The sequence below is a fragment of the Amphiprion ocellaris genome, chromosome 7 (assembly GCF_022539595.1).
Source record: "Amphiprion ocellaris isolate individual 3 ecotype Okinawa chromosome 7, ASM2253959v1, whole genome shotgun sequence".
NCBI classification, from domain to species: domain Eukaryota; kingdom Metazoa; phylum Chordata; class Actinopteri; family Pomacentridae; genus Amphiprion; species Amphiprion ocellaris.
The window spans coordinates 26498086-26511154 of record NC_072772.1 but is presented as its reverse complement, the minus strand read 5'-3'; the positions used below and the strand labels follow the sequence as shown (position 1 = coordinate 26511154).

At 42.2% G+C, this 13069-nt stretch overlaps 2 protein-coding genes and 1 long non-coding RNA gene across 4 annotated transcripts in view; 2 read left to right on the top strand and 1 right to left on the bottom strand.

Annotated features, from left to right (window-relative positions):
* Window positions 1-13069, top strand: part of nlk2 (nemo-like kinase, type 2) — a 73204-nt gene that overhangs the window by 38715 nt on the left and 21420 nt on the right. The gene's annotated exons all lie outside the window — the stretch shown is intronic.
* On the bottom strand, window positions 1137-1915 carry LOC118470019 (uncharacterized). Its single transcript, XR_004847018.2, has 3 exons — window positions 1789-1915; window positions 1449-1550; window positions 1137-1291 (listed from the first exon to the last, which is right to left on the bottom strand). It is a non-coding gene; the product is annotated as an uncharacterized LOC118470019 (long non-coding RNA).
* Window positions 3070-12437, top strand: LOC129349321 (uncharacterized). Of its 2 annotated transcripts, none has more exons than XR_008602287.1 (2): window positions 3070-12221; window positions 12366-12437. XR_008602287.1 is itself a non-coding variant. In XM_055012292.1 (2 exons), exon 2 carries the CDS (start codon window positions 5745-5747, stop codon window positions 11880-11882), a length of 6138 nt encoding a protein of 2045 aa, XP_054868267.1. In that variant the 5' UTR covers window positions 3070-5396; window positions 5541-5744; the 3' UTR covers window positions 11883-12437. The 2 variants fall into 2 exon arrangements, 1 of the variants encoding a protein (XP_054868267.1); XM_055012292.1 differs by having other exon boundaries at window positions 3070-5396; window positions 5541-12437.

Below are 13069 nucleotides of genomic sequence, written 5' to 3'. Positions count from 1 at the left end.
GTTTATTCAAGTAACTTGTGGAAATAAATGCCACCTTGTGCAAACAAAATAAAATTGTGCAAAGAGATGCAACATAACTGACAAACTTTAACTTCATTTTCATAAATTTGTACAGTCTGAGATTTCCTGCAAGAATATTGAGCCCATCATTTAAACAATGAGTTTGGTGAGTCTGGTTTGAACAATGGAACAAGTTCACACCACTAGGGGCCAGCCCTGTGCTGGCGTCAACAAAAAACTGTCACCAATTCAAAAATTTGCGGTTCATCCTTAGAAGAAGCTGATTTTCAAAGTTCTTGCTATTCAGTCTTGCCCTTCTTGGGGCAAAGACGAGTCCTGCAATGCTGAACAGCCTTTCACATGCTGCGGAGGCTGGAAGAGGGGTGTTCAACTTGACAGACAGTGCGCAGACAGCTGGGTAAGATTTCAGCACAGTCATGTGATCCGCTGAACAGGTCAGATAGGCATCAAGCTGTTTGGAACTCTCTTGTGAGTGAGATGATTGCAGAGGTGAGAAGAAGTCTTCATCATCCGATGAAGAGGACCTTGACTGCTCACTTGGAGAAGACTGCTCAATGTGCTGTTTGATGTAGTCCATTCCTTAAATTCAGAATAAAAAAGTTCAAAATCTCAATCTCTATATCAGACAAAGACAATTAAGTAAAAATACTTAATTTTTTGCCAGCCAGAATTGGATGCTATTTAATTGCCTCACCCATTTTGATGGTAGCTTCCTCCTTTGTCCATGTGGTCCGAAACTTGGGCAGAAGGATTGCTGCCGCAATCAGCTCAGGATCTTTTGCCATCTTTTGGCCATTGCCAACCGAGTCTTTATACCTTCCTGTTGGAATAGAAATTGTAGACAGAATTAACTTTGTATAGTTATGACAAAAAGGTCATTAACTATACTTTTTGACGTATAGTTGGTACTAACATAAAAAATATAGATAAAAAAATAGTATAGTTGTTACGTTAGTACTTTTAAAAGTGGCTGCTGCGTTTATTTTGTACTTCCAAATTTATCTATAAATATGACAAACTATTTTGTACAGTAAAAAAGAAATTTTAAAAATATATGCATTTTTAACCCACTTGCAGTGCATCCACAAGAGGCCTGCAGTATTTCAGCTGCAACTTTACTCTGTCCAATTTAACGGACAGCAACGTGATTGTGGGTAGTAGCCACCCCATCTGGGCGTTGGTTTCTGCTTGGAGGATGTTTGTTGCTTGGGCAACTGGAGTCATCACAATGGCATACTCGCCCAAAAATGCCAGTTCTGCCGGGTTGAACCTGTAAGACAAAAAGTATTTTAGCTGATTAACCATGCATATCCATGGCAGTCTGTTATTTATCTAGGATATTCTAATTGAAACCTCAACCCACTTAACTCCCGAGATAGGATTTCTGCCCAAAACCAACAATTTGACAACAGAAAGTATTTACTTACATTGAAACTTTGAAGTCATTGCAAAGATTTCTGATGGTCACCTCTCCTTTGTCTTTGAGGATTCTTAGCAGCCTTTCGACAGCGAGGAAGAGCGAGTTCCATCTGGTAGTAGAGAAGAAAAAGTTTTATTTTGTTTTTTTTTTTTTACATAGTGCCTTTTGAAGCCCAAGAACATGCATTGTCCTTGGTATAATAAGCTAAAAAAAGAAAGAAAAAAAGTACAGTAACATGTACACGTTTATGGCAATGTTTGCAGTATTTCAAGCTCAGTTTTTTTTTTTTTTAAATCATATTTATCACTGCAAGTGTAAATAGGTAAATGTTTCAACTTTCAACCTACCTTGTGGTATTTGGACGTAGAAGCTGGAGTGAGCAAGCATCCTCTACAGCTTCAGCTGCAAGAGTGGATCTTCCGCACTTGTTTCACAGTGCATGACACTTTGAAAAAGCTGATCGGTAAACTTTCTTGTAAGTGTCGTTCCACCTTGCTTTCAGGGCATCAGCCATTACGATCCAATTGATTAGGTGACAGGCACATCGCTGGTGCCTTGGAAGTTGAAACTCCATCCCATCATCTTGCGAGAGAAGATCCGCTACATCCACATTCTCCACTTCAACGTCATCTCCACTCTCTTCATCTGTATGATCATCCTGTTCTTCACTCTCAGATGCGCTCTCAGACTCTTCTGCATACACTTTGAAGGCTTTTATGAAGTTTGAACCACTGTCCGTGGTGGTTCTCACTATCTTCTCACGAATATCATACTCCGTGTGGATATCGTTGAGAGCAGCGGCTATCTGGTCAAAGGTGTGAGAGCCTTTGAGCTGTCGGCAGGCGAGGGCCACTGAGCATCTGTTGAGAAAGGAGATTTGAGGTGTGTTTATTTTTATTCTTCTTTGTTCAGCTGACTAATTACAAATTATGAAAACCAGGGTTACAATTAATATAGACATGATACAGAAATGAGTGTCCAGGTTAAACCTTATAAGACATGGGATGACAAAAATGCCCACCTATTTAGATCTTCATTTATCCAGTGTGCAGTAACCCCAATGAAGCCACGCCTCCTAACTGTCCAACAGTCTGTGGTGGTTGCGATGTGTGCAACCTCACACATCTTGTCCGTCAAGGCCTTCTTCATCTTTGTTGCGGCTTCGATGGTCATGGCTCTAAGCTTCACGCGGGTCATCAGCCTGCATTTAGATATGTCAACAAAACAGGTGACTGACAACCTTAAAAGCACAATTATCTTGTTGATTTTCATATAAAAGCAAAATTTTAACATTTGTACCTAGAATTCGGAATCAAGTCTTTCACAAATATCTTGAAAGATTCCTGTTCAATAAGAGAGAAGGGCTGCAGTCCAGTAATGATGTACTTCATGACCGCTTTGTCCAAGGAACCCTGAGGAAAGATGCTCCACTGGTTTCGCAGTGTTGACTGCACCTGCGTAGATGTCTCAGCGGCTCGCTTTCTTTTAACAGATGTCAGGGCAGAGTACTTGGCAAGGCTTTCTGGATGCATCCTCTGAAACAGATTATTAATAAAACATTTCATGTTACAAGTTGTTAATGCAAAAATTAAAATAAGAAAAAAAAAATCTACTCCCAGTCCCAAATAAATGCACTGTAATGACATCAAGGGAGACTGATTAAGAAACCTTTAAATTAAAACATCAGATGCTTTTCCGATCTCAAAACCTCAATTTCCACAAATAATAATTCAATAAGATCTCTAATAATGGAACTAGTAAAATAACCCCTTTATACATTTTATGTGTGCACTGCAGGTATAAATTGGGGTTGTGAACATTTGTTTGTAGCTTAAAACTAATGCAGCTTTATCCATTTAGCTCAGTCTTTTTTGTTTTATTTTCTAATACGCTGATCTTAGACCCATTCACATCTACTTATAAGAATGGCGTGTCAAATTTTGACTTGAACAACAGTCAGGTCAAGGTATAAACATGAAACGTTGCTAAAGCACACGGCTAACAATTTGAACCAGATAATGACAAAAGTGCACCGCTGTAGCGTTACTCATAATCACCAGTAGCTACAGCGAACATTGTGAGAATCGAGCTACAAGTGAAATGACGAAATGAAGTGTTTTATTTCTAATTTTTGGCTAATGCAAATAGGCCGTCTTGTTAGCTTGTTAATGTTAGCTAGTTGATGTGCCAAGAGTGAAGCTAACTTAATCAAGACTATTATCTAAAGATAGCAGTATAACACCGTCATGCTAAAAATATTGTTAACTAAGCTAATATAACCAAATATGTTTGCCCTTACCTTCACGTGCTTCCGTAGATTTGACGGGGAATTTTTGTAAGCCATTATTTCAACTAGCTTTGGAGTGCAAAGCAGACACTTCATGCGGAAAGAATCTGACTTGACCCCAACACAATCAAAGAGGGAGTGAAGATAAGGCCATGGGTGTCCAGCGTCTTTATCCAATGAAGGGATTTCTTCATCACTGCGATGTCTCGTTTTCAGCCATTGTGAGCATGTGCAAGCCAAGCGCTAAATGCTCAGTTGGCGGGTCCAAGCTATGTCCAGGCAGGCAGGCTAGTGCTGCGTTCATGTTCTCTGGTAAAGAGGAGTCTTCCCCTTGGGAACTCGTAAATATGAGGGTGTCTGGTTCATGTAATTTTGTTGAGGGAGAAAGGGAAAAAAACGATTGTAGTGCACTTTATTTAAACTCTTATAAGCAGAAGAAAAGGTAAAATCTTTTTTTGACTTATTCAATAATCTTATAGAAGATGTGCAAGGAAAAATATAATCCAAATGAACAGTTATTGAAACTTCACAGTCACGTCAAAAAAATAATAAAAATGTAAATAAAATTGTAAAATAATATGAAAAGGCGTTTTGTTTTATTTATTTACTTTTTTTTTTACCTGGAAAACACTTGATTTTTCTGATTATTTAAAAATCTTTCGCCTCTATCCTTCATTTTGAAAGGTCAATTATTACATCAATTTGGCAACTAAAGCATCAACAAATCTCTCCGTTTCCCAGTGGTAAATACCACACCACATTCAGTCCTGTGCGCTGGGAAAGTCGTATTTTCTACTAAATTGGCTTCACTTGAACGCAGCACAGGTCTCACTTTGGTCTCACTAGCGGGCTCGTGGCCCAGTGATGGAGCACAGCGCTAAACTGGTCATTATTTTACTCAAACCTGTTAGAAAAGTACTTAAGTAAAAGTAGCAGTAACGAAGTGGCTTCTTGAAAATGTAGTGGAGTAAAAGTATATTTTTTAATTCAGAAATGTAGTGGGGTAAAAGTAAAAAGTCATGAAGAAAAAAATAACTCAAGTAAAGTACAAGTACTGCCAAATTATACTTAAGTACTGTACTTAAGTATTATTACTTTGTTACTATACAACACTGATTAGGACTAAATCCTGTACTTTTTTGAATAACCTCCCGAGCTGCCAACAATAGCCACAGCAAACCCTTCTCCCAGTCTGCCTTCAACTCTGTGCAGTAAGCATGCAGTAACAATTTTAAATGCTTGAAAATCACTAAATTTTCTGTTATATATGGCTAAAATATGGGGTGAAAACGTACATATTTAATTTGAACATTTAACATAGAAGGATTTATAGAAGCAAGTTGTGCTTGGTGTCAAAATTTAGGGCAATTCCTGTACTTTCACATTGTTGAGCTGAATCTCAGGACATGGGACCTTTAAAAAAAAAAAAAAAAAAAAAAAAAAAAAAAAAAAAACTACACTTCCCAGAATGCACTGGTAGCAGCAAGGAGGGACCTGACACCTGGTGCTTGACAGCTTGACACCTGATCAGTGATCACTGATATAGAGCACCTGGGAAGGACTGGGGGAAGCTCAGCCAGTCTGGCAAACACACTTCAGAAGAGAGACACGAGGAAAGAACAAAGAAGAGCCAAGTCCACTCATGGATTCAGTCCAAAGACGCCAATGGTTGGTGAAATGTTTATTTGCTTTTTATGTGCAAGTTTATGTTAACTGCACTGTATGATTGGTTGATTTAAATGATTAAGAGACTAATATGTAAACTTTTTGGTTCTGTGTTTGATGCTATGAATGTTGTTTCTTTCTTTAAAGGTTTACAACCTATTGAAATACTCTGACCAACCAACTAGAAGGAAAATAAAGTTTTGTGTTGGAAGTTTAAAACTGAGTTGTCCTCGCGTCCTTTGGAGGGAAAGAGAGGTGGACTTAACAGTTGTAAACCACGCGGAGCAGCCTGGCCCTGAGGATAAACGGCTTCAGAACCAGAAATAAGCTGTTGACGCAGAGGAAGTCAAGATGGCGGAAGATGTCCTGGGGAAGTCGGTCAAGGAGCTCAAAAAAGAGAGGACCACTGCAAAAAGCAGCTTCACCAGACAAGCCAACTTCATTTCAAGAGGAGCAAGCAGCATGCTTCAAGTGGAATTAAAGGAGGAATTCACTAAACTTTCAGACTGTTTCAGAAAGATGCTCAATGCCAATGATGATTACCGGATTGGACTGGAGGCTGACATTAAGACTGAGAATGAGGAAGCAGATCTTGATGAACAGCAAGAGGCCGATATTGACAGATCTGTAAAAGAAGGTGAAACAAAGTTAGCAGAAATAAGAGACATTGTTCAAACAAACCTGTGGTCAAGGTACGGGAAGAGTGAACTTGATGTGGCAATCCTGGAAGCAGAAAAAGCCGCTGATAGAGCGGCTGGTGTAACTGTGGAAAGCAGCAATTTGGAGGGCTATGAAGTGCACCTCATTCTCTTGGACAAAAGAGTGAAGGAGGCCATCTCAGCAATGTCAACATGGGAGAGATGGATCCCTGCGGAATTAAAGGATGAACTGGATGGAAGAGTCAAGGATGTGAGAGCATCCTATTACAGCCTTGAATTAAGGAAAGCTGACTTTGCCACTGCTCGGATGAGGGATGAAAAACTCACAGGAGTGAAACTACCACCCCAACTGGCAACGCCCACACCAATGGTGAGAATCCAGCCAATCACTCTACCTATCTTCAATGGAAACAAGAGAGAATATCACAGATGGAGGAAAGACTGGGAAAGCCTGCAAAAGCAGGGAGAGCCATCTGGTTCAATTGAAGTTAAGAAAATTCAACTCTTGGAGAGTGTGGATGACAAAATCTCAAAAGATCTCAGACTTTCCACCTATACCACTGCCAATGACATGTTCAGAGTTCTGGAGAACAGATATGGCAACAAGTTAACCATCACTGTGGAAATCCTTGAAGAGCTGGAGAAGATGCCACATGTGAAGGGGAACCAGCCAAGAAAGGTCATTGACCTCATACAGTCAGTGGAGAAGGCCCTAGCAGATCTCACAGAATTAGGAAACTCTGGAGCCATAAAGAACCCACTGGTAGTTAAATCCATTGAAAGTAAGTTGCCTGACTTTATTAAGAGAGACTGGCTGATGTTCATGGTCGAACCTAGAAACAACGTCACATCAGACAACCACTTTGACATGCTCTTGAAGTTCCTGAAAAGTCAAGAAGAAATACTAGAGAGACTCGAACAGCTCAGGACTGTGGAGAAAACGGAGAAGACAGATCGTTTTGACAAGAAGTACGAGAGAAAGATTGCCTCAACAAAAACCACAAAGAAGGAAAAACTTGATGAGGTATGTGGTGTTTGCGGTGATGGTGGGCACAACAACAAAATCTTCTTCTGTAGAAAGTTCAAAAGACTTAAGCTACCTGAAAAGAAAGCTGTATTGAGAAAGCTGGGAGCATGCAGGAAATGTCTTGGATGCCATGATGAAGATGGATACTGCAGAGACACTTTCCTATGCAGAAACAAAGACTGTAAAAGGGGAGGCGATGCCCCAGACCACCATTTCTTCCTCTGCCCAAAAGGAGAAGTCAAAAGAGGTGAAGAGGAAAGGAGTGGAAAATACAGCAAAGGTGAAAGCACACTGACGGAGGAACAAAAGCAGATCTTGTCTGAACTTACCCCAGAAATGGCAGATCGATGCAGGAAAGCTTTTACCAACACCAACAAGACCACGGGGACATTCGATGCTTCAGGCCAGTCTGACCTACTGCAGAGAAATGGGCTCGCTGAACTTCCTGTCATTATGATGTTGATGCAAGTCACTGCAAATGCAGGGCAGAAAATTGGGACTTTAATTGACCTTGCTTCAGATACAAACTACATCACCCATAAGGCTGCTGAAAGACTGAGGTTAAGAAATGAGAAGATAACCTTAGTTGTGCATGGAGTTGGTGGAATGACCATGAAGGTGAACACACAAAGGTATCTCCTCAAAGTCAGAGTCAAGACTCCTAAAGGAACAGAGAGAGCTCATGAAATGGTCTGCTACGGCTTGGATGAAATCGCCAGAGTGCATCAAGTAATTGAACCTGAGCAATTGAAAAAATTCTTCCCAGAAGTCAAACTTGAAGAATTGGAAAGGCCAGAAGAGGTTGAACTTCTCATTAGCCACCGAGAGGGAAGGCTCGCTCCCCAGAGAGTGAAAGTCATTGGAGACCTCGTCTTGTGGGAGGGTCCATTGGGGAAAACAGTGGGTGGAGCGCATCCCGACTTGTTTGAAGAAGTGGAGGTGGCAGCATATGAGTCCAAGACACACTTTGCTCGCTCCATGAGGACAGCAGCTGTCAAATATCAAGAACTCAGAATTCATTCGACTGACATAGCCCAGCTACAGCAGGAGGACATGGCTCAGACCAAATTCACAGCTTCCAGTAACCGTAACTTCCTTGAGTGGTGGCACTGGGACAGCATCGGCGCTGCTTGTGAGCCAAGATGTGGAGGATGCCGATGTGGAAACTGTCCACCAGGAGGAAAAGAAATGACCCTGGCAGAGGAGATGGAGCTTGATGTCATTAAAAGAGGCCTCACCTACAGAAAAGGAGATGCTCACACACCATCTCCACACTGGGATGCAAAGTATCCTTGGACAGTAGATCCAGCCTCTCTTCCAAATAACAAAGGTGCAGTCCAAGCTTGTTTCTTAAGGATGGAAAAGCAACTGAGCAGGGAGCCAGACTGGAAAGTTGCATATGCTACACAGATCCATGAAATGGTGGAACGAGGTGCGGCCATACAACTCACCAACGAAGTCATGGACCAGTGGAACGGACCAGTGTGGTATGTAAGCCACCTGGTGGCACCAAACCCTCATTCAGTGACAACACCAGTTCGTATTGTATGGAATAGTAGCCAGAAGTACAAAGGCGTGAGCATGAATGATCTTCTTCTGAAGGGACCAGACGTCCTCAACCCTATCAGAGCTGTTTTGCTGAGGTTCAGAGAAGGAATGCATGCAGCTCTAGGAGACATCAAAAAGATGTACAACTCTGTATGGCTGGAGGATCGCGAGATGCATCTTCACAGGTTCCTCTGGAGGGCCAGCCCAGATGAAGAGATAAGTGAATATGCAATTACCAGAGTCAATATAGGAGACAGACCGGCTGGTTGCATTGCTCAGGTGGCCATGAGGGAAACAGCCAGCCTGCCCAACTTTGTTCACTTGGAGGTTGAACGCAGAGTCATTGAAGAGGACAGTTATGTGGATGACCTTTTAACCTCCCACAATGACTTAAACAAACTCAACAAAATCACAGCAAATGTTGAAGAGATCTTGAAGGCTGGTGGTTTCTTCCTCAAACCATGGGTCCGGTCAGGGCAGAGTGGGAGGCAAGGGATAGAGACAGAGGCTCTAACAAAGAAACAAGATAGAACCTTTATTCTTCCAAATCAAATGAGGGATGAAGACAACAAAGCTTTGGGCATTGGCTACCAAATTGATGAAGACAAGCTCTACATGTTAACCTCAGTTAACTTTTCCAAAAGAAAGAAGAAGATGAGGATTGGAAAAAATCTTCTCAAAGAGGAGGTGAGAACTGAGACACCTAATCCACTGACTAGGAGGGCTCTCTTAAGTCAAGTGGCTGGACTGTATGACCCAATTGGCTTAGTTACACCTGCCAAACAGAAGGGAGCAATTCTTGTTAGAAAGGCATTCCAAGAGGGAAGGGGTGGCAAGCTAACCCAAGAAACCTGGGACCAACCTCTTTCAAACAGTCTCAGAGAAGAAGCCATACAGCTTTTTGAAGAATATGTGCAGCTTGGACAGGTAAAATTCCACAGAAGCCTCACGCCAGCTGACTGGAAAGGAAAACCTTGGGGCATCACATTCTCAGATGGAAGTGAAAAAACCTATGGAGCGGTTATGTACATAAGATGGGAGACAAGTCAAGGCACTGAAGTTCGATTGGTGGAATCAAAGGCCAAGCTGACACCTCTGGATCAGAAGGGAGAAGCTGTAAAAGCTGAAATCTGTGGTGCTGTCTTCGCTGCCAGGATCAGGAAGTATGTGGAAAAACATGCTCGAATGAAGATCGAGAGATGGTTCCATCTACTTGACAGTCAAACAGTCTTAGGAGCCATTCAAAGAGACAGTTATGGGTACAAAACCTTCTTTGCAAATAGAGTGGGTGAAATCCAGAAGGCTGGACCAGTGCAAGACTGGTGGTGGGTCCGTGGAGAGATGAACATAGCTGATCTCATAACAAGAGGAGGCACTCCTGAAGATTTGAAGGAGGATTCCATATGGCAAAATGGACCAGAGTTCCTGAAGTGGCCTGTGGAGGAGTGGCCTATAAAATCAGCTGGTGAGGTCGCAGCTCATGCCAGGGAAAGTGTAAACAAGCTTCAGAGGAAGGCTTTCTCAAGTGCGTTAACAAGAGCTCAAGCAAGGAGTCGTCAGCAGAAGGAGGACCTACAAACCACTCAAAGTCAAAAAAGTGAAACCCAAGAGGAAAAACCTGTGGTAAAACCAACTCTTCTTCTAAGAAGGAAGCCCACTGGCTGGGTTAAAGATACTGTGGAAGTAAGAAGATTCAGCAGCCTGTCCAAACTGGTGAGAGTCGTCGCCTGGGTTTGCCTAGCTGCCAAGCAGTGGCTGAAGAGGAAGTGTCGGGCCCCAAAACAGTCAAAGTGGGAGGAAACATCACCCAAGCAAGCTGTGCTGACTGTCAGCGAACTTGAAGATGCACTCAATGACATCTTCCTTGCAGCTCAAGAAGGTGCAGTTTTTCCTGACACAACGCTAAGCAGATTAGCGGTATACAAGGATGTAAACTCTGGACTGCTAGTTTGTGGAGGCAGAATTCAAATGTTCAATGAAGATAAGACGGCAGTACCAGTTTTACCCTTTGAAGCATGGGTGTCTACATTGCTGGCACAAGAATCCCACAAAGCAAACCACGAGGGAGTGGCAGGAACTCTTCTCCGGATGAGGAAGAAAGCCTGGGTGATAAAAGGCCGAAGACTTGCTAAGAAAACGGTTGACAGCTGTGTGGTCTGCAGAAAACATAAGGCAAAACAGTGTCAACAAATCATGGCTGACCTGCCTCTGGAACGAACTGGCCCAGCTGCACCTTTTGAATTCACCACCATGGACCTGTTTGGCCCTTATGAAGTTAAAGATGAGGTCAAGAAGAGAACTAGACTCAGAGTATGGGGAATCGTCTTCTGCTGCATGGCTTCCCGAGCCATACACACTGAAGTGGTGAGTGACATGTCATCAGAAGGATTCCTGCTAGCCTATCAAAGATTCACTTCACTGAGAGGACACCCAAGGAAACTCTGGTCAGACCCAGGCACTAACTTTGTAGGGGCCAAGCCTGCTCTGGAACAGCTTCACAAGTTCCTTGACCGACTAAACAAGTATGAACTTGAAGACACAGCTGCCAAACATGGAACAGAGTGGTCTTGGAAGATCCACCCTGCAGACTCCCCGCATAGGAATGGTGCAGCAGAGGCAGCTGTTAAAGTAGTGAAGCGGGCATTAAGCAACCTTGGTGGAGATGGCGTTTTTTCATGGGGAGAATTCCAAACGTTCCTCTTCATGGCAGCCAACCTTGCAAATGAGAGACCCATTGATGCAAGAACTCAAAGCAGAGAAGACTGTATAGAGTACATCACACCAAATTCTCTGCTTTTAGGACGTGCAAGTCCAAAGGGAGACCCTGGAGATTTCCAGTTTGAAGGCTACCCCTACAAAAGACTTCAAAGTATCCAAGCGGAAGTAAACAAATTCTGGAGGAAGTGGAGCCAATTGGCTGGCCCTAATCTGTTCATAAGGAACAAATGGCACACCGAAAATCGAAACGTTGCTGTTGGAGATGTGGTCTGGTTGGCTGACCAAAACGCCTTGAGAGGACAGTACAAGCTGGCTAGAGTGGTCAGTGTTAATGCTGACAGCAAAGGCATTGTAAGAGATGTGCTTGTGAAGACTTTTCCCAGCTATCCTGTTCCCATCACAAAGCCAAATGACAAGAAAGGGCCCACAAAGGAAAAAAGTGCAAGAACCAAGAGGCTTCAGACGAAGATCCCAGCCACAATTCTTCATAGAGATGTCAGACGCCTTGTCATTCTACTTCCCACTGAAGAACAATGAGAGGTGTAAAGGACTTGTGACCTCGCTGAGTTTGGAAAAACCAGGAGGTCAAGTGGGAGGTGTTGAGCTGAATCTCAGGACATGGGACCTTTAAAAAAAAAAAAAAAAAAAAAAAAAAAAAAAAACTACACTTCCCAGAATGCACTGGTAGCAGCAAGGAGGGACCTGACACCTGGTGCTTGACAGCTTGACACCTGATCAGTGATCACTGATATAGAGCACCTGGGAAGGACTGGGGGAAGCTCAGCCAGTCTGGCAAACACACTTCAGAAGAGAGACACGAGGAAAGAACAAAGAAGAGCCAAGTCCACTCATGGATTCAGTCCAAAGACGCCAATGGTTGGTGAAATGTTTATTTGCTTTTTATGTGCAAGTTTATGTTAACTGCACTGTATGATTGGTTGATTTAAATGATTAAGAGACTAATATGTAAACTTTTTGGTTCTGTGTTTGATGCTATGAATGTTGTTTCTTTCTTTAAAGGTTTACAACCTATTGAAATACTCTGACCAACCAACTAGAAGGAAAATAAAGTTTTGTGTTGGAAGTTTAAAACTGAGTTGTCCTCGCGTCCTTTGGAGGGAAAGAGAGGTGGACTTAACACACATGGTGTCTTTTATTTTGTGATACTACCTATCCCACATGCTGATATTGACCTTTGAATCTGAAGGTCGGACAGATATTTTAGATTTTTAGCTGTTCATATATCATACATAACATAACATAGGACCTTTATTTTACAGAGATCCATTCCCTAGGTAGCCAAGATACAGCACATACAATTTCTAATGAACAGGATGATTAGTTTTTGTGTAACAGGTGGCCAAAAGTAGCATTTTAGAAGTTCGCGATGGATAAAATCTCAGCTTTGTCATTCTGTGTAACATGCAATTATAAGTTTTAAGTAAATATTTTCACATTTCTTAGGACTATGGATTCCTATGAAATGATCCTGAAAATTTCAGATGAAAAATAATTTACGGTCAAACAACAATTTCATTTTCTTCTGGGAGACTTGCAGTTTTTGTTTTGCCAATTCTCCCGCATCATAGAATCTATGCCTGAAACCATGGACATAAGTTATTAAGTTCTGTGGAGGGTCTGTCAGCTTCCACTGAAGTACCTCTAGCTCTTTTTGTTCAGAAGTTATTGAAGCCCGAAAATAGCCGAAAATTTCATGTCTTAAT

Coding starts and splice junctions, on each gene's coding strand:
- LOC129349321 (XM_055012292.1), top strand. CDS start 5,745: ATGGCGGAAGATGTCCTGGGGAAGTCGGTCAAGGAGCTCAAAAAAGAG.